Here is a 21,079-nt window from a genome sequence, read left to right on the forward strand (position 1 = left end):
GTTGGTGAAACTTACTCAATAAATGTACAGATGGAAAGCAATAGATATTCGATAGAATACACACACAAAGACCCTATAAACACTACTAAAAACATGGTAGCCTATGAACTTCCCACATAATAAGCTTTCGAAAATTCAAGAAAAAAAGGACTTCATATGAGAAAACATATTTTCTCAGTGACTATACTGCATCCCCAAAAACAAATTAGGACCCAACCGTCATTTCACAAAAAATTGTAAGATTTGACTATTTTAACCTTACCAAATTTCCCTAAAAACACCTTCAACCCAATCTCCGCCTCCGGTCACACATATTTAGTCTCTAATTTAATCCACCTAGGGTTTCGAGCCGCCGGAAAACCCCTTTTTTTCCGACGAATCTATTGAATTGATTTTAGGGTTTGTTTGGATGAGAATAAAAGATGCCGCCTAAGCAATCTAAAGCCGATGTAGCAAAAAAGCAAAAGGTTGTCGAAGACAAAACATTCGGTCTCAAAAATAAGAACAAGTCTAAGAATGTCCAGAAATATGTTCAGTCACTACAGCAAAATGTTCAGCCTAAACCTGATCCTAAGAAACTTGATGCCAAGGTATCATTTTTTTTTTTTTTTTTTTTTTTTTTTTTTTTTTGAACTGAAATAGAGTGTTGAGGATTCATGTAGTTGGTCTCAATTAGATTTTTTGACAGAGACGAGTGATGTAGCCAACTGAATAGTTTGGATACTTATAGGGTGTGTTGGGTATGAAGGAAAAAGTTTTATATAGGAAAATAAGTGGGTTTCTTAGTTATTTTCTTGTGTTCGGTACGTAAGCAAAAAATATTAGCCTAAAAGCAATCTAAAGCCAATGTAGCAAAGAAGCAGAAGGTTGTCGAAGACAAAATATTTGGTCTCAAAAATAAGAACAAGTCGAAAAATGTTTAGAAATATGTTTAGTCACTACAGCAAAATGTTCAGCCTAAACCTGACCCTAAGAAACTTGATGCCAAGGTAATTTTTTTTTGTGATTTATTTTTGGACTTAAATAGAGTATCTAGCCTTTTGATTTGATGGTAGTTGTGTTATTATTTTTGTGTGATTTTAAAGAGAGCTATATAGGATGCATATAGCTGATTTCAACTAGGTTGAGTTGGAGGTGTAATTGTTGTGTTATTATTGTGTGAGTTGTTGCTGTATTTATATAACTATGAGTGTCAAATGGGCGGGTCGGATAGGATTATGGGCGGGTCTAAAACAGGTTAAACAAAAATGGATAAAAATAAGAACAAGTCGAAAAATATCCTGTCATTACAGCAAAATGTTCAACCTGAACCTGACCCTAAGAAACTTGATGCCAAGGTAATGTTTTTTTTTTTTTTTTTTTTTTTGTGATTTTTTTGAACTGAAATAGAGTATTGAGGATTTATGTGGATGAATACAGTTAGATTTTTTTTTTTTTTTTGAGTAGGTTTTTTTTTTTTTTTTGATTTGAGAAGCTTGATGAGAAATAATTTGTTTCCTATATATATATGACTCAACTTAATCGAATAAATGAAATATGAGGAATAAGGCAAATGAATGATCAAGAACCGCCACAAAAAGAACACATAAAAGTCTGAAAGATGACGAAAGTAACTAAGAATATGGAAGTTGATGTAGCAAAGAAGCAAAAGGTAGTCGAAGACAAAACATTTGGAATAAGAATAAGTCGAAGAATGTCCAGAAATATGTTCAGTCACTACAGCAAAATGTTCAGCCTAAACCTGACCCTAAGAAAATTGATGCCAAGGTTCAATTTTTTAATTTTTAATTTTGTGAAATTTTCGAACTGAATTAGTTTTTTGATTTGAGTGTAGCTGTGTTATTATGCTTGTGTGATTTTAATGATAGCTATATAGGATGTGTGTAACTGATTTCAACTAGGTTGAGTTTGAGGTGTAATTGTTGTATCATTGTCGTGTGAGTTGTTGCTGTATGTATATAACTAGGAGTGTCAAATGGGCGGGGTCTAAATGGGTTAAACAAAAACAGATAAAATAATAACAGGTTGAAGTATCAAAGAAGCAAAAGCTAGTCGAAGACAAGACATTTGGACTTAAGAATAAGAATAAGTCGAAGAATGTCGAGAACTATGTTTACTACAGCAAAATGTTCTGCCTAAACCTGAACCTAAGAAATTTGTTGCCAAGTTTTTTTTTTTTTTTTTGCGATTTTTTCGAACTGAAATGGAGTATTTATACGTAGTTGATTTGAATTAGGTCTTTGATTAGAGAGTAGTTGGGTTATTGTTTTTGTGTGATTTTAACAATAGATATACAGGAGGCACATAGCTGACCTTAATTAGCTTGAGTTTGAGGTGTCATTTGTTGTATTATTCTTGTGTGAGTTGTTGCTGTATGTATATAACTGACAGAGAGGACTGATGTAGCCGACCAATTAGTTTGGGATCGACACATAGTTGTGTTGTACTCCCCTCCGTCTCAAATTATTGTGATTTTTAAGAATAGTTGTCTCAAATTATTTGTCATTTTAGAAGTTCAAGACAAAATTAATTATTTTTTCCCATATTATCCTTTGTAGTAATTTTTCTTGAAGACATTTTCAAAAAGAAAGTAATTGTTCCTAAAGACTACAAACACTTCAATAGAGAAATATTTAATGAAGAGATTATAGCTTAAGACATAAATGAGGGTAAAGCAATCTAAAGCCGTTGTAGCAAAGAAGCAAAAGGTAGTCGAAGACAAAACATTTGGTCTCAAAAATAAGAACAAGTTGGAGAATGTCCAGAAATATGTCCAATCCTTACAGCAAAATGTTCAGCCTAAACCTGACCCTAAGAAACTTGATGCCAAGGTTCGGTCTTTTTTTTTTTTTGGGATGAATTTTTTTAACTGAAGAGTATCGGGGATTCATGTTGCTGACTCCAATTAGCCTTTTGATTTGAGTGTAGTTGTGTTATTCCCTCTATCCCAATTTATGTGCATTCTTCGCTTTTCGGGATTCAAACTATGTTAACCTTGACCAATAATTTAATGTCTTTTTCATGAGAAGAACTGCATCTTTTTATTGAAACTTTTGATAGAGTTTTTGAATATCGAAATTTTAATTTTAAAATATTGAGTTGATCTAATCCAATTTAGCTTTGAAAATTAGTCATTTACTCTTGATAAGTGAAAAATGTCACATAAATCGGGACAAAGGGAGTATTATTTTTGTGTGATTTTTTCGATAGATATACAGGGGGCATATAGCTGACTCAATCAACTAGCTTGAGTTTGAGGCGTAATTGTTGTATTATTCTCGTGTGAATTGTTTCTGTATGTATGTAACTGACAGAGGGGACTGATCTAGCTGGCTAGTTTGGATTGGCACATAATTTTGTTGAATTATTTGTGTGTGATTTTTCCAATAGATATACAGGATGCATATAGCTGACTTCAACTAGCCTGAGCTAGAGGTGTAATTGTTGTGTTCTTATTGTGTGAGTTGTTGCTGTATTTATATAACTGATGGAGAGGACTGATGTAGCCGACTGACTAGTTTTGATTGGCCCATAATTTTGTTTTATTATTTGTGTGATTTTTCCTGTAGATATACATGATGCATATAGCTAACCAGAACTAGCTTGAGTTTGAGGAGTAATTGTAGTATTATTCTCGTGTTGAGTTGTTGCTGTATGTATATAACTGACAGAGAGGACCGATGTAGCCGACTGACTAGTTTGCAATTGACACATAGTTTTCTTGTATTCTTTGTGTGATCTTTCTCGAACCGAGATAGGGCAGGTGGATTCATGTAGCTGACTCCAATTAGCTTTTTGATTTGAGGGTAGTTGTGTTATTATTTTTGTGTGACTTTTCCGATAGATATACAGGATGCATGTAGCTGACCTAAACTAGCTTGAGTTTGAGGAGTAATTGTTGTATTATTCTCGTGTGTGTTGTTGCTGTATGTATATAACTGACAGAGAGGATATGTCTCCGACTGACTAGCTTGGGATTGACATATAATGCGTTGTATTCTTTTTGTGTGATCTTTCTCGAATCAAAATAGGGTAGTGGATTCATATAAATCCTAGCCTAATTAGATTGAGTCTGAGGTGCCGTTTGGCCATAAATACCAAAAACAAATTCACCTTTTTTGGAATTTTTTAAGTTGGAGTTGTGTCTGGCCATAGTTTTTGAAATTGTAGTTTTTGGTGAAATGTAGTGTAAAAAAGTGAATTTTTTTTGAAAAACAAGTTTTTCTTGTTTTTGGTATTCCGGAATACAACTCCGGAGTTGTATTCCGAATATTTATGGCCAAACGCCTAAAAGTGAAAAAAATTTCCGGAAAAAAGTGAATAATTTTTATGGCCAAACGGCTACTGAGACTGTTGTAGTACAATATTATTTTTCTATGTTTTTAAGCCCAAACAGGGCAGGATGAATACAAAACACTGACATGTGTGACTATTTCACGTCCAAATGGATGGTATGAATAAGAGGATCATATAGCTGATCCTGTTGTTGTTTTTTTTTTTTTTTTTGGTGGTCTTTTGTGTATATATTGACATTTAAGCTTTAATTTTGTCACAGAAAAAGAAGGAAGAAGAGAAAGCCAGAGAGAGAGAGCTTAACGAATTGTTCAAAGTCGCTATTAACCAGCCTAAAGTGCCTCTTGGTATTCTTCTTCTTGTGACTGATTTCTGCATTGTCTTGTTTCTCTGTGTGTCAATACTTTATGATTGGTGTGTATTGTTGTCAATATTAAAGAGTCACCGTGGCTTTGTTAGATTGAACAATTGAGAATGTTGTGTAGGAAGACTTCGTGCCAATTATCTACTTTCTCCTATATCAAACTGGGTTTTGCCAGTTTGTTAGAGCTGATAAACTTTGTAATTTTATTATGGGATATCCAAACATAGCTTAATATTAGCCTGTCAATTTATTTCAAGAGACCCTTCTTTTTATTGTTTATAGTTGATTATCATTCTCTTGTCGGTAGTAGTTTGTATTAAAAAACTTACTACAAACTCTCTCTTGCTTTAAAGGTTTGATCTTATTTCAATTTTTCATGTGAAATGCTGCTGCAAAAATATCATACATATATATTAAAAATGTTGGGAATTTGTGTTCAGGTGTTGATCCAAAATCCATCTTATGTGAGTTCTTTAAGGCGGGGCAATGTGCTAAGGGTTTTAAGTGCAAGTTCTCTCACGATCTGAATGTTCAGCGAAAAGGAGAGAAGATCGATATTTTCAGCGATAAGCGTGATGAAGGTGGTTATGCAACACATTAACATTTAACATTTTGCATAAACTTTTCTTTTGCCATGTGATAATGTTTTACAATGATTATAGTGTTTATTGACTGGCATCTCTTGTCTAAATGAAGATGGAAAGGAAACAATGGACGATTGGGATCAAGAGACGTTGGAGAAGGTTGTGGCATCAAAAAGTCAGGAGTATAACAAGAACAAACCAACTGACATTGTAAGCATTGTCCTTTTCCATATATACCTTGTACTGCTCTGGTCCAACCTTGAAAGTCATATTCAGGGTATAATTTTGAACTTGTCGATTGGACTCTCTTTCAATCATTCAGCATCCGTTTACCAATATAGTAGCGTTTTTCAGGATAAAATTCATTGCATATGATCTTCTAAATGGTTATGTAGTCTCCTCATTTACTTTCCACTGATACTTGAAACTTTAGTTATGGTTTATGTGTATAGAATGAAATCCTTCTTGGTAAAATATTTATCTTCCAGGAGTCACAAGAGGCTATAATTGCATAGTCTTATAGACTAGTATGCAATAACTTGGCACGAGTCATAGAACTTACAGAATCTGCAGACTTTGCTCCTAATGACCTTTCTTGATGATATTTATTTCAAATTAATTGCTAAAATCTGTGAAGTAAAAGGGTGAAAGATATGGATGACAAAAGTAGCTAATAATGAGTAATCAGTGTGCCCGGCACGTAGACAAGTGGTAGTAACATACTGAAGAAGGTCTCTCTCATAGTTGTTTTTCAATTAAGAAAGCCTCTTTCACACTTTTGCTTTGCCAGACATTTTTTTGTTGGATTTTGATGCTTTCTGCTACAGGTTTATGACTTTTCAGCGACTTCCTAGAAGTTGGTCAGCCGCCACTCGCAGAAAGCAACAGTTAATTTGTTGTAATCAGCATCTATGCATCATCACAATAAAAAACTAAACCATTGAAATGGAACAAAGCCTTCAAACTAGATATAACTATTGTGATATCCCAAGATCATCCACAGAACAACATTACCAGTTTCAAAAAAAAAAAAAAAGGTCATCCACAGAACAGCAAAATACTCACTAAAGCATTAGAAACTATAATTTTTTTCATAACTTAGTAGTAATACGAAGGAGACCACAGAGCAGTCTTTTTAGTGCTGCTCGTTTCAAAAGAAATATTATTTTTTACTGATCCAAAAAAGGAACTGGTACCAGTTCATGCACTATACTATCCTTTGCTCAGAAGCTTCTGCATGCTTAGGAAAGAGAAGACAGAAAATTGCAATCAGATTCAGTGGCAGCCAAAACACTGGGCTCGTCATATTTATAAAAAATTGGAACCCCATATGATCTAATCCATGATTTTTTGGTAATTGACGGTTGAGGCTTGGTTGATTGATTCCATGAGTTTCTGGTTAGCCTTTGGACATCAAGTCGTTGTTAGTGATAGTGTATCAAAATCTCAAGAATATGGATGACAAAGTGTAGTATACACAGAAATCAGGATGTAAAAATACTGGAGAAAATGACTGGATGTCAGGTTAAACTCATCTATTTTTTATAAGTTTTGTGATAGATAGACTTTAAAAACCTCGGGGTTAGTTATGTGCTGGCCAACAGAATCATCTGCACTAGAGTCACAAAAAAAGAATCATCTGCAGTAGATGTGTTCCCTGCGAAAATCAGATAGAACATACCAACCACCTATGCATCCATTGCAACTTTACAGCTGGAGTTTGGAATGTTTTCTTCATCATTTTGGGGGTGTCCTGGTTATGCCCAAGTCTACCCTTGATTTTTTGCAATGCTGGCATAGGATAGGTCTGGAACTCATCCCAGTAGCTATCTGGGTGGTCCATATGGAAAGAAAGAAGTGCAAGACTTTTTGGGAGCGAAAAAGAATCTTTAATTGTAGTTAAATATTGGTGTATCTTCTTACTTGTGGTGCAACATGGCTTCAATTAATAATGTAGAAGCCGTGATTGATTTTTTGAGCACATTACACATGTAATGTTGCTAGACTGTACATACTTTTACTTGCAGATAAAAAAAAAACTGTACATACTCCACAACATTTTCTTATTGCTGGAGTTAGTAAAAGTACCTCTATTGATAAAAAGATAGGCCCCAGGGCTTTTGTTCAATGGGAAGCATGCACCGTGGAATATGTGTATTGAGCGCACATCATAGTTTCGAACCTTTGCCAAACATGAAACCCAAGTGGGAGCAGGGGAGAGGGACAGGTCCATGCTTCCCAGAGTTTCGAACATGTGAAAATAGGATGACCTAGAAAGCTTGGTTGTGCAGAATGCATGCAATATTGTTTACGTATCTGTGGACACTGAGAGTTGGGAAAGAAATATTACTGTGCTAGCACTCCATTTAAGTGTCATGATAACTTTGATTTTCCATTGCATGGAGCAAAATGATATGTAGTTATTGGTTGGACGTTGTAATTATGACCATATTTCCTCATTTTGAGCTGTATTAGTATGCTTTCATTTTAATCTTTATTTGTCTCTTGAAAAGTCAAATTACTACTCTATCCGAGATTGTCTGGCACTCTTTCCTTACGAGTCCATCCTGAGAAAAAGATTGGCACCTATATCCAGAAACTATTGAATCTTTATAATGCTCATTTTCTGCTTACTGTTGTCTCCACTGGGTAGGAGACCAGGGTACTTTTGGTGTTTTATGCATATTTAGCGTATGTGTCTAAAGTCTTAATTTTTTCTTAAAACACCCCAGTCAAATACTGCCAAATGAATTGGAATGTAGTGTTTGTTTCAGAAATCAAGCTTATGATTTGGCTTATATGCAGGTATGTAAATACTTTTTGGACGCTGTGGAGAAGAAGCAGTACGGTTGGTTTTGGGCCTGTCCAAATGGTAAAGAATGCCACTACAGGCATGCACTTCCTCCTGGATATATTCTAAAGTCACAAATGAAAGCTTTGTTACAGGAGGAATCTGACAAGATGCCTATTGAAGAAGAAATTGATGAACAGGTGACCGTGCTATCTGAGTATTCATATTTCCAACTACTGACAGCCATCAGAGCTTTTATAAACATGTTTATTAATGGAACTACTGTACATGCTTTCTGCTCTGCCTGCAGCGTGCAAAATTGACTGCTTCAACTCCTTTGACCACTGAGTTATTTATGGAATGGAAAAAGAAGAAGATGGATGAAAAAGAGGCCAATTTGGCCAAGCAGAGGGCAGATAGAGCTAAGAATGATCGCATGAGGTATCATTCTTTGCACTCCTTTTTCCTCTTTACTCAACAATATGTACTCATCAGTTGGGAAAAGCTCTTTCAGTGGATGCATAAGCTTATTGGGAAATCCTATGCTCTCTTTCTTGCAGTGGTCGTGAGCTGTTCATGTCGGACGCTAGCTGGTTTGTGGATGATATCGGGGCCTATGACATGTATGAAAGGGAAGAAGAGTCTGGTGAACCCCCGAAGGTGAATATTTTATGATAAAAGAAATTTCTGCATTTGTATATCCTCTGTTCGACTTTTTTTAGCATTCAAGACTTTCCGCTGTCAACTGGTTACTGTCACAGACTACAGTATTGCATAACCAACTAAGGTAGGGTAAAATATCGGGGACTGCGCAATTACCCTGTTGTGTAGGGGTAAGAAAACAAAGAATAAGAAACCACAAAAGACATCACATAATGTTCAGTTGGCTTTTGCAGTATGTGCATTGTTAGATTAAACAGTTCCTATTTGATCAAAGATTTAATTTGATTCAGATGCTTCTAGAAGTCTTCATCATGATGAATTTTTTCATTGATTTCTCATCTAACTCGGGAGGAAGTCTTAGTCAGATTCACTTTCTAGTACTGTTTCGTCACATGCTCTTTTAGGAGGTGCTTGTGATTCTCTTGCTTCAATTTGTAAGCTTGATGTACAAGCTTCACCCTTTTGCTCAACTTTTTGTAACTATGCTTCTATAAAACCTGGGCAAGATTTTCATAATTTAATATTTGGAGCTAAACGATAGGTTGTACTAGGCAAAGATTAGAGGTCTTGCATCAAAAGTGTTGTTCCCTCTACTTTCACCTGCCTTTGTAGACAATGCACAGATTCGGTAGAACTAGCAGATGACAAATCTTCTAAATATGCAGAACAAAATGAAAGACTAAAGCATCTACTTGAAATCATTTACTTAACCACATATTTTGTTGATCATCAAAAGAGGTAATTTTCGCGTGCTAGGGCTGAACTGCCAAAGCATGGTGTCTGTAATCTACTAATGACTTTGGAAAGTAGACACAGAAGTGTGCAATATGTGGTGGTGGTTGGTCTATGGCAGTGTAAGCATTATTAGAAAGAGATTTGATAATCTAAGTGTGTGTACTTATGGGTAGTTGCAGTGCTTTTCCATTGTGAGTGAAAAATAAAGAAGCTAGGGAAAAGGTGCAAATGTACCCCTCAACTTTGCGATTTAGAGCAGATATACCCCCGTTATAAAAGTGGTGTAAATATACCCCTGCCGTTACAAAATGGTGCAAATATATCCTTTTTGCTGACGGATTTTAAAAAAAAAATCATTTAGTTTATTTTTTAATTAAAAAAATAACCACGTGGCTTTCAAAAAAAGTCTACCCATTTTTTTTAGTAGACACATGATAATTTTATTTTTCTGGTGGGTCGGGTCTAGTTTGTTTAAAAAAATGGCTAGACTTATCTTTTTTTAAAGCCACGGAGATTTTTTTAACCGAACCAGACCCAACCCACCAGAAAAAAAAGTACCATGTGGCTTTAGAAAAATATGTCTACTGAAAAAAAATGGGTAGCCCTTTTTGTAAAGCCACATGGCATTTTTTTTTAATTAAAAAATAAGCTAAATGATTTTTTAAAAAAATCCTGTTATCGAAAAGGGTATATTTGCAGTATTTGTGTAAGGGCAGGGGTATATTTGCACCATTTTGTAACGGCAAGGGTATATATACAACATTTTTTTAACGGGGGGTATATCTGCTCTAAATCGCAAAGTTGAGGGGTATATTTGCACCTTTGCCCAAGAAGCTATGCCAAGTAACCAGTAATCCCCTGGTCTGGACATTTGACGAAGCATGGTACTGATCCACCCAAGGGTGTGGCCTAGTGGGAGGCGTGAGGTAAAGGTTCAAATCCCAGCGGACACAAAAATGCCAAGTGATTTCTTCCTATCTAAGTCTTGCTGGCAGGTACCGATTGTTGGTGGGAGGTAGCAGTTATCTCGTGGAATTAGTCGAGGTGCCGGCAAGGTGGCCCGGACACCATGGTTATCAAAAAAATTGGAGCATGATATCGATGCCATGTGTTTTTGCTTGCTTTAAAAAAAAAAAATAAGGTGGCTGTTGCCATGTGCATTTCTTGTGCAGTGCTGTTAGTTACTTGCAAAAGCACCTGCATATCATTTTCTAAGAATATTACATTTCCTTTGCAGGAGAATAAGTATTCTGCTAAAAATGAGGCAAGCTCCTCGACGTCGGCCCAGAATATTCACGATGGTGGTAAGGCTCCTCATAATGATGAAGTGGATGACAATTTTGATGACGATGACGATGACTTTGATGTGGATGAGTTAAATGAACTGGAAGCTAGCCTTTCAAAAACGTCGTTACAAATCAATGAACCTGGTAGTCGCGCTTGACCTAGGTCCCAAAGTATATGCACACGATATACCTCTCAGTGCATGCTCTTTCGTGTCTACGTGATACAGAATCATGTTGGCATGCAAATGGAATGGGATGATATGTAAGCTATCCGTGTCCTTAATAATTGATCTTCTATGTTATTAGGCTTTACCCTCAGTTCGATGAGTTGTGACTTGTTGCTTCCGGAATTTTGTGATGAATTGAACTTCTCTGGTTGTTTTGCTGCCACAAAGAGAGCTAATTTGTACTTTACTTTCACTAAAACTACTACTATTATTTCGCTTGGAAGCATGGGTTGCCTTCTCCCCGCCCCTCAATAATGATATTCAAGATTCTTGAGGGCCATTATAGGTGTCGTGCTCTCTATCGTCTGCAAACATGCTCCCGGAAGTAATTGAGACACTTTAATTTTACAGTAGCTGATAAAAAACTGTCCCGTGCCTCCGCTTTTCCACCTTTTTCCCTCTCCTGCTTTTTATACCATTGTGGTTTAATTCCAGGTGTATATTTCCGTTACGTCTTCCATGATTTGGGTTTTTGGTCTATATAGAGGTAGCATCAGTCCATCAGTAGCAGCATCCCTTCTTAGTCCTCCGTGCACCTGGTCTAGTATGTATTGCTTTGGTCAATATCCAGTGTTGTACAATTGACTGTTTTTGGCCTATAATTAGTGTTTAATATAGAGCACTGAATGGCTAGGGTTATTCCTGGTTTACCAGTTACCATCCTATGGGCAAATCTTGCGTGCAGCTCGTTTATTTCACTAGGTACTTGTTCCCTTCCACTAACATAATATTAGCGTAACTTTGCTTACCAAAAATTTAAGCATATGAGAAGCAATCACATAATTGTTTTTCCGTCTTTGGTAGGATCTCAGCCCTGGTCTTCAGAGTTTGTACTTTATTGAAGTTTTTTCTCCAAAAAGAGCTATATGTAAAATTGAGGCAATTGTCGTCCGACGCGGATATTTCAATGTTTCTCAAATTGCAGAGAAATTCCAACACTTTTCGATGACATGTTTATGTCTCGTGCACTAAGAATCTAGAAATCTTTTACTTACAATAGCAGGTAAAATCTCTATCGAATCTGGTATGGTAATATGAAGATCATAATAATAACCTGTTAAACGCTCGTATGCTCTCAGTAATGAGATAACACATCACAAGGTGGAATAGAGATAGCATTACTCCTAGTAAGTAATAATGCGATTAGAGACACTTTGAGGCTATTGTTACGGGACAAGAAAATAAGTGATATACTCTTTTACAATTTGAATAAAAGAAAATAATCTCATAAATATTATTTTCAAATATCTTATGAGTCAAAATAAATACAAAACTACAAAATTAAAAACAAATTTATAAAAGGGTTACAAGACCAATAGACTTGAATTTTCCATCACCTAAAACTTGGGCGTGCTAAGTGCACAACAGAAAAGGATCAACGACAAGACACGGTTGGATAATATCAGTAACAGTTGTCTCTGATTTTTGCTCCTTTCAAGTTCTGGTAAAAAACCAAAAATGAATATCTACGAGGATCATAGACCAGAAAAAATGTTGCCAACAGTTTGATGACTTTAATGTTTGAGTAGTAAGTTCTTTTTAACAATGAATATTGTTTGTTCTTTGTTTTATTGATATGTGAATCCACTATATTCTATGTAGTGATAAAGGGAACATTTTTGTCAGAGGAGTTTGTCTCTCCATGAAAATAACATTCGTTACTGTTTACATCTGTCATTCACTCGTCTTGTTATCTTAAAATTGCCAGCAATTAAGACAGACATTTTATTTTAAAGCAAGCGAGCCTTCATCTCTCCCTATTTGATATGTTGACGTAATTAACATGTTTTTCACCAAAAGTTTGTAAAGTCTATAATTAAATACACTAGGGAGACATGCATAGTAATTTTTGTCCCCTGAATGACTATCAAAATTTATAGTTGGCTTTGGCAAAATATGGAAGTTAGTGAGTAGTTTTTTGGTCTGCCATTTTTTGTTCAATAACTTATCCATCACTTTCATCTCCTTCTTTAGTAATGGTTACTTTCCTTCAATATTATCTGCCTTTTATAATATTTAAATGTTCATTAAGAAAGACATTTAGCAGATTTAATGATAAGATTACTGGTCTAAACTACTCGTCAGCTCTCCTTAAACGTAGGGACGGAGCTAGTATGGGAAGTACGGCTTGACAAACTCTGATAACTTTGATCCAAATCATCTATATTTGTTGAAAAATCCTACTATGATAAACTTTAGAATGACGAAGGTATATCTGCTCTAAATCGCAAAGTTGAGGGGTATATTTGCACCTTTGCCCAAGAAGCTATGCCAAGTAACCAGTAATCCCCTGGTCTGGCCATTTGACGAAGCATGGTACTGATCCACCCAAGAGTGTGGCCTAGTGGGAGGTGTGAGGTAAAGGTTCAAATCCCAGCAGATACAAAAATGCCAGGTGATTTCTTCCCATCTATCTAAGTCTTGCTGGCAGGTATCGATTGTTGGTGGGAGGTAGCAGGTATCTCGTGGAATTAGTCGAGGTGCCGGCAAGGTGGCCCGGACATCATGGTTATCAAAAAAAATTGAAGCATGATATCGATGCCATGTGTTTTTGCTTGCTTTAAAAAAAAAATAAGGTGGCTGTTGCCATGTGCATTTCTTGTGCAGTGCTGTTAGTTGCTTGCAAAAGCGCCTGCATATCATTTTCTAAGAAGATTACATTTCCTTAGCAGGAGAATAAGGATTCTGCTAAAAATGAGGCAAGCCCCTCGACGTCGGCCTAGAATATTCACGATGGTGGTAAGGCTCCTCATAATGACGAAGTGGATGACAATTTTGATGACGATGATGATGACTTTGATGTGGATGAGTTAAATGAACTGGAAGCTAGCCTTTCAAAAACGTCGTTACTAATCAATGAACCTAGTAGTCACGCTTGACCTAGGTCCCAAAGTATATGCACACGATATACCTCTCGGTGCATGCTCTTTCACGTCTACGTGATACAGAATCATGTTGGCATGTAAATGGAATGAGATGATGTGTAAGCTATCCGTGTCCTTAATAATTGATCTTCTATGTTACTAGTCTTTACCCTCAGTTCGATGAGTTGTGACTTGTTTCTTCCGGAATTTTGTGCTGAATTGAACTTCTCTGGTTGTTTTGCTGCCACAAAGAGAGCTATCATTTTCACTTTACTTTTACTAATTTACTTTTACTACAACTACTACTATTATTTCGCTTGGAAGCATGGGTTGCCTTCTCCCCGCCCCTCAATAATGATATTCAAGATTCTTGAGGGCCATTATAGTTGTCGTGCTCTCTATCGTCTGCAAACATGCTCCAGGAAGTAATTGAGACACTTTTTAATTTTACAGTAACTGATAAAAAACTGTCCCGTGCGTTCCTTCCCCCCCGGCTCTTTATACCATTGTGGTTTAATTCCAGGTGTATATTTCGGTTACGTCTTCCATGATTTGGGTTTTTTGTCTATAGAGGTAGCATCAGTCCATCAGTAGCAGCATCCCTTCTTAGTCCTCCTTGCACCTGGTCTAGTATGTATTGCTTTGGTCAATATCCAGTATTGTGCAATTGACTGTTTTTGGCCTATAATTAGTGTTTGAGTTTAACATAGAGCACTGCATGGCTAGGGTTATTCCAGGTTTACCGGTTACCATCCCATGGGCAAATCTTGCGCGCAGCTCGCTTATTTCACTGGGTACTTGTTCCCTTCCACCAACATAATATTTGGTAACTTTACTCACCAAAAATTTAAGCATATGAGAAGCAATCACATAACTGTTTTTCCGTCTCTGTTAGGATCTCAGCACCGATATTCAGAGTTTGTACTTTGTTGAAGTTTCTTTCTCCAAAAAAAGCTATATGTAAAATTGAGGCAGTTGTCGTCAAACACAGATATTTCGATGTTTCTCAAATTGCTGAGAAGTTCCAACACTTTTCGATAACATGTTTATGTTTCGTGCACTGAGAATTTAGAAATCTCTACTTACAATAACAGGTAAAATCTCTATCGAATCTAATATGGTAATATGAAAATCATAATAATAACCCGTTAAACTCTTTTATACTCTCAGTAATGAGATAACACATCACAAGGTGGAATAGAGATAGTATTACTCCTAGTAAGTATTAATGGGATGAGAGAAACTTTGAGGCGAGTAAGTATTAATGGGATGAGACACACTTTGAGGCTATTGTTACGGAACAAGAAAATAAGTGATATAGTCTTTTATAATTTGAATAAAAGTAAATAATCTCGTAAAGATCTCTTGTATATTATTTTCAAATATCTTATGCGTAAAAATAAATACAAAATTATAAAATTAAAAACAAATTTATAAAAGGGTTAACAGACCTATAGACGAAAATTTTCCATCACCTAAAATTTGGGAGTGTTAAGTGCACAACAGAAAAGGATCAACGACAAGACAAGGTTGGATAAAATCAGTAACAGGTGTCTCAGATTTTTGCTCCTTTCAAGTTCTGATTAAAAAAAGACACAACTGAATACCTATGAGGATCATAGACCAGACCAAATGTTGCCAACAGTTTGATGACTTTAATGTTTAAGTTCTTCTTAACAATGATATTGTTTGTTATTTGTTTTATTGAAATGCGAATCCACTATATATGTTCTATGTAGTGATAAAGGGAACATTTTTGTCAGAGGAGTTTGTCTCTCTATGAAAATATCATTCGTTACTGTTTACATCTTTCATTCACTCGTCTTGTTATTTTAGAATTGCCAGCAATTAAGACAGACATTTTATTTTAAAGCAAGCTAGCCTTCATCTCTCCCTATTTGATATGTTGACGTAATTAACTTGTTTGTCACCAAAAGTTTGAAAAATCTATAATTAAATACACTAGGAAGACATGCATAGTAATTTTTGTCCCCTGAATGACTATCAAAATTTATAGTTGGCTTTGGCAAAATATGGAAGTTAGTGAGTAGTCTTTGGTCTGCCATTTTTTGTTCAACAACTTAATCCGTCACTTTCATCTCCTTATTTAGTAGTAATTGTTGCTTTCCGTTTATATTATCTCTCTTTTATAATATTCAAAAGTTACTTAAAAAAGATATTTAGCAGCTTTAATTTTGACTCTCCTTAAACGTAAGGACGTAGCTAGTATGAGAAGTGCTAGTTCGATAAAGCCTAATAACTTTTGTCCGCTTCATATATATTTGTTGAAAAAATATGTACGATGATAAACTATATAACCAGAAGCTTTAAACTTCAAATTTTAGATCTGTCTCTGCTTAAATGTCTCACTTAGAGAAAATACTCCACTAATTGAAATAGAACGAAAAGATCTAAAAAAAAAAAATAATAAATGACTTCTTATTGTTTTAAAATGTCAAATATTTGTTAAATAAATTAAATTTTCTGAAACTACTAATATTTGGGACTGGAAACAATAATTTGTTATATTTATAATAACAAACATGATCTGATTTGATTAGAGAATTATAAAAACGAAATCTGCTAAAATTTTGCCATTGTCTATTGTCCTCTTAGATATTATGTGCTAAATCACTCTGATTTCGTTTTAATTGAGAAAGGATTATGAACTGTAGAATTAATCTTGCTACTTTTGTGGATTATCTTTTATTTCTTCATAATTTCTGACACATTAGGCCTCTCTGTTCTCATTTATTTTATTTTAATGACCTTCAAAAGAAGAATTTCAATAATTATTGTTGAAATATTTTTGTATACTATCATATTCAAAGTCGTAAAGTAGGTCTTGAATCTCTTTTGATTTCTCTCTTTCCGTGTACTTTTTGTCTTCTCGCAAGTCATTATATTGTTCTACTGAAATCCAAAGAAAGCCTGACTTGTTAAAGTTAGTTGGATGTACATGTTGACAAAATCGCACATTAAAATTTGATTAGAAAAAAGTTACATATAAGATAGAGACCTCTTAAGATGCAATGTCTTTTAAAGAACTTATGCGAATTTGGTTCAAATAAGATAATATTTCACTATATTAATAATGTCTTTTGTCTAATTTAATCTAACAAATTGGCATGGATGAGGTTCGGCGAATAAAAAGATGAAAATTTTGCGCACAAATACTGCGTGCTTTTATTGGGGCGCGCACAAATTAAGAGCTAAGAAACAAGCCTAATGAAATAATGGCGTGAAACTCGTTGATTTGCTATATATATATATATATATATATATATATATTTATTGGCATACTCAACAAACATTTGGTTCATAATAATAAGGGAGGAACAACTTTATTTAGAAAACAAATGTAGTAATAATATGTTGCGTCTATCCAAATGGAAAAAGTAAGTTACTTTGCGTGAAGGACAATTAGATTTGTCACTTACACAATGACAAAAGTGTAGTCAGAAAATTCATTCTCTCTAATTTGAACTTCAAAAACCTTATTAGGGGTCATCCACACACATAATGACATTTTTCAGCTACTGTCTTTTCACAAGAAATGATTGCAGGCACTGACATACATTCTAATCCAATAATAGAACCACAAAAACATGATGTTTTTGGTTTTCCACTAAATGATCTGTATTCATATTAAGGCCTGCTTAAATTTAAAATTACAGTGGAGAGTTTCACACCGATATAATAATTAAGACGTTTTCTAACAAAGACGACTATGTTGATAACACTATTGATGTACCAGATTGGCTAATACTCCTTAGTAGGGGTGTCCAACCAAATTCCAAAAATTGCACGAAACTTAAAATCGAATCAAATCCACTTTGAGTAGTGAACCCGAAGAGAATCTATGGCTGAGTTTCCCTTTTTCTTAATGCTTTTACAGAAGTATATGTATTTTATCTCATTTGTTACTTTTAAAGTAATTTATTTTTCTATTTATATATAACATGAAGTTTTATGTTTTAGTTTGTTTCAACTTGTTAAAAGTTGCTCTCTTCCACTTCCTTCTTTATCTATTCTGTTTCACTAACTTTTTCATTAATCTTAACATAAAATCTATACCATAGAAGAATATCAACAAGTTCAAATTTCAATGAAACTTGACATAAAATCTTACTATGAATTAGTGGTCGCGAACATATATAATGGAGACAGAACTACCTCTCTCAGTGGAGACAGAACTACCTCTCTCATTCTTGTTTTCTTTTTCTCATAATTTGATGTCAGTGGACACAAAAATTAAATCCATATACATAATTTTCTTGAGAAAACTACTCCAAAACAGAAATGGCACGTTCCAGAAGACACTTTACTATAGTTAAGAGAGCTAACTTTTGGTGTCTTATATAGAAAAAGAAGTATTTAGTACTGTCTTTAATAAGACTATTATGATGTATTTCAGAAAATAAAAACTCGTCTAAGAGAGTTATAGTCATCTACTTGTGTTTTTATTAAATTTGATGTGGTTATGGTGATTTATTCTCTTTTACGTATTTAGATATTAGTACCATTGACGAAATATCATACGTATATCACTGTCGTTGGAGATGATAATCAAGGACTTGTGTACTTGAATATAAAAATGACAACAAAAATGTAGAAAAATACGAGTTACCATCCTTGGTGAAGAATTTGAGGGAGAGACAAATTTTTATTATCATCGTGTGAGACTTAGTTTACAATAAAAATGTTTACATAACGGTCTCAAGCAGCACGAAGATTGAATACAATATGGTTATTAAAAAAATAACTCCAAGCAAACATGAACCCGATTAAGATAATACTAGAGAGAGAGAGAGAGAGAGAACATTTAGACATTTTTGTTTATGACCTTTGAATTATAGCAGAAGCAACTTTAATTGTCGTACCCAGGCGTCAATCTCTGTAGAAGCTTCTGGAATGTTCAATTTGTATGGCTTCAATGATAACATTATCATGCACATATATAGGCTCTCTTTAACTAGACAAATAACCACTAATGTAGCATATCGAAAAGATTAAAGGAACGAGAAAATACTACATGTAATAAAGCACATCCTAATATGAGCGAACCAGAAAAAATAAGGCTTAAATTATCTCCTAAAGAAAATATTCTTTACAAACTTTACAAAACACTTAACTATCTTAACCTTAATTTGGCCTCTCTTTGGAGGAACACTTACTTTCTCTTCCTTTATAAGTTCAGCAGATCCAGTGTGCGCTCTCACCACAATGTCTTTCATGGCTGGTTGATAAATAAACTGTAAGCAAATGATAAAATCTCAGCCTATAAACTTTCAGGCTATTTATATGTCTATGGTTCTCTAGAATATGAAGACTCCTCCTATATATATAGTAAAAAGCAACCATTTTATAAATAATTTACAAGAAAAGAAAAATGTGATAATAATATGGTTTTCTTCAGGTCAATAATTGGCATGACATGCACACGAGGGGCACTTTTAACTTGACCCTCTTGACTTCAATATATACTTATTTGCAAGATGCTATGAAATTAATTAAGGAGCCATTTGGACATGATTTCATCTCATAACATGAAATCATGTGATGAAATCATGATATGAAATCATGTTTGGACATGCAATTTAGATTTTTTAAGTTGGTAGTTTTTTTATAAACATAAAAACTCCACAAGTTGTAAAAACCATCAAAATTTTCCCAATTCTTATACAATCTTACCAAATGAGTAAATCATAGTTCATAATAAAATTAATACGCGACTAGAAGGCCTTTCTAAAAAATACAACATCAATTGATCAAATTTTAGTTCAATAAAAAGGAAAATTTAACATGAACAGTAATGTAACTACTCTTTAATATAATCCTCCCACATGGTAAACATGATTGGTAAATATATTTTACCAACTTGCAGATTAATATTTAATACAAATGGTTGGTAAACATGATTGGTAAATATATCTACCAACTTATGGGTCTTTTTTTACAAAATATAAACGTACGTCAAATTTTACATTTATATATTTTGAAATCATGATTTCAAATCCCAAATCATGCCTTTTTGGATGATTTGGGATTTCATCTCATGAGATGAAATCAAAGATGAAATCGCATGTCAAAACGCTGATTTCATCTCATGAGATGAAATCACATATCCAAACGCCTACTAAATGCGACTCGTAAATAAAAAAAGATGCAGGAATTGAAATTAGTGAGTTTTTACAAAAATAGCTAGTTAATACTTACTTATTTCACAAATAAACATATATAAATATTTAATAAATTAATAACACATACACAAAATTTAGACAAAAAGTACTAAATTCCCGTAAACTCATAGGTTATACTTTGGATCTGCCACCAACAACAAACACAACCATAATAAAGGTTGGAAGTACAATGATACTACTTTTGTTGAACCTAAAGCAAAAGAACTACAAGTCTAGTTGTCTGATAAGGATTTAATTTACTTATACTAAGAGTTTTTTCACTAGCTATATGAGTATAGTTGAACCTATTATAGCAAGTTAGTGAATATATATGTTTATCAGGCTATCAATTAATACGCATAATAGAGATTTTTAACTGTGATTATCTTAGAAATAACCTGTTCTTTGTAAATAAATTGTATACCATCAATGTATATAACGAAAACGAGTCATTTGTTGCAAAGAGAGTGACTATAAAACTGTCCACATCACCTGACTGTCAAATCTTATTACTTATAATTCCAAAATTCCGTGTCCTCCATTTAAAAAAAAAAAAATATATATATATATATATATATGTTTCTCTTTGTGAGAACAATGAAAGCTCTGCTTGAGGGGGAGAAGCAGACAGGTCAAAGTCTTGTCGTCTATGGAAGATAAAAAAAAACTCTTACAGTCACAGCTTAAAGTGCATAATACGGAAAGACCAATAATTTGTTAAAATTCCAAACATATAATCTGAATTCAATGCATCTTCTACTTTTTGGGAATTCCATGATGTTGGACATAACTATTGGGTCGAATCTATCCATAAAGGATGCTAATTAGCCCATTAGCTTGTCCTCCTTCTAAACCTTACCTATAACGTATAATTATACCATTATGGATATTGGAAGAAATAGATTTTCCATTGTAATATGACTTCTATGATTTGCAAAGAGAATATGCTTTGCATCTTCTTGAGGATATTTAGGCTATGGACAAGGGGATTCATCCATTTCGTGAAAATTTCCGATCACCAGTAATTCAAATCATAGTTGCTGCAGATCTACTTTTGCCAGGAGAAATTTGTAAATCTTCTAACTAGTTA

General features: G+C 34.3%; 1 protein-coding gene across 3 annotated transcripts; it reads left to right on the forward strand.

Annotated features, from left to right (window-relative positions):
• The first annotated feature begins 245 nt into the window (after positions 1-245).
• On the forward strand, positions 246-14,089 carry LOC132057240 (zinc finger CCCH domain-containing protein 11-like). 3 transcript variants are annotated; one of them, XM_059449742.1, is made up of 8 exons: positions 246-590; positions 4,556-4,640; positions 5,098-5,238; positions 5,354-5,451; positions 8,047-8,232; positions 8,343-8,473; positions 8,593-8,692; positions 13,616-14,089. In XM_059449742.1, exons 1-8 carry the CDS (start codon positions 423-425, stop codon positions 13,664-13,666), a joined length of 960 nt encoding a protein of 319 aa, XP_059305725.1. In that variant the 5' UTR covers positions 246-422; the 3' UTR covers positions 13,667-14,089. The 3 variants fall into 3 exon arrangements, with proteins under 3 accessions (XP_059305725.1, XP_059305723.1, XP_059305724.1); XM_059449740.1 differs by lacking the exon at positions 13,616-14,089 and adding an exon at positions 10,668-11,223 and having other exon boundaries at positions 252-590; XM_059449741.1 differs by lacking the exons at positions 246-590; positions 13,616-14,089 and adding exons at positions 2,649-2,831; positions 10,668-11,223.
• Positions 14,090-21,079: the final 6,990 nt, after the last annotated feature.

This window comes from Lycium ferocissimum, chromosome 5 (assembly GCF_029784015.1).
Source record: "Lycium ferocissimum isolate CSIRO_LF1 chromosome 5, AGI_CSIRO_Lferr_CH_V1, whole genome shotgun sequence".
NCBI classification, from domain to species: Eukaryota; Viridiplantae; Streptophyta; class Magnoliopsida; order Solanales; family Solanaceae; genus Lycium; species Lycium ferocissimum.

Excerpts from the sequence above, each read along its gene's own strand:
- LOC132057240 (XM_059449740.1), top strand. The coding sequence starts at position 423 with ATGCCGCCTAAGCAATCTAAAGCCGATGTAGCAAAAAAGCAAAAGGTT. Across the intron at positions 4,641-5,097 it reads CCAGCCTAAAGTGCCTCTTG|GTGTTGATCCAAAATCCATC; the intron begins GTATTCTTCTTC and ends ATTTGTGTTCAG. Across the intron at positions 8,474-8,592 it reads GCTAAGAATGATCGCATGAG|TGGTCGTGAGCTGTTCATGT; the intron begins GTATCATTCTTT and ends TCTTTCTTGCAG.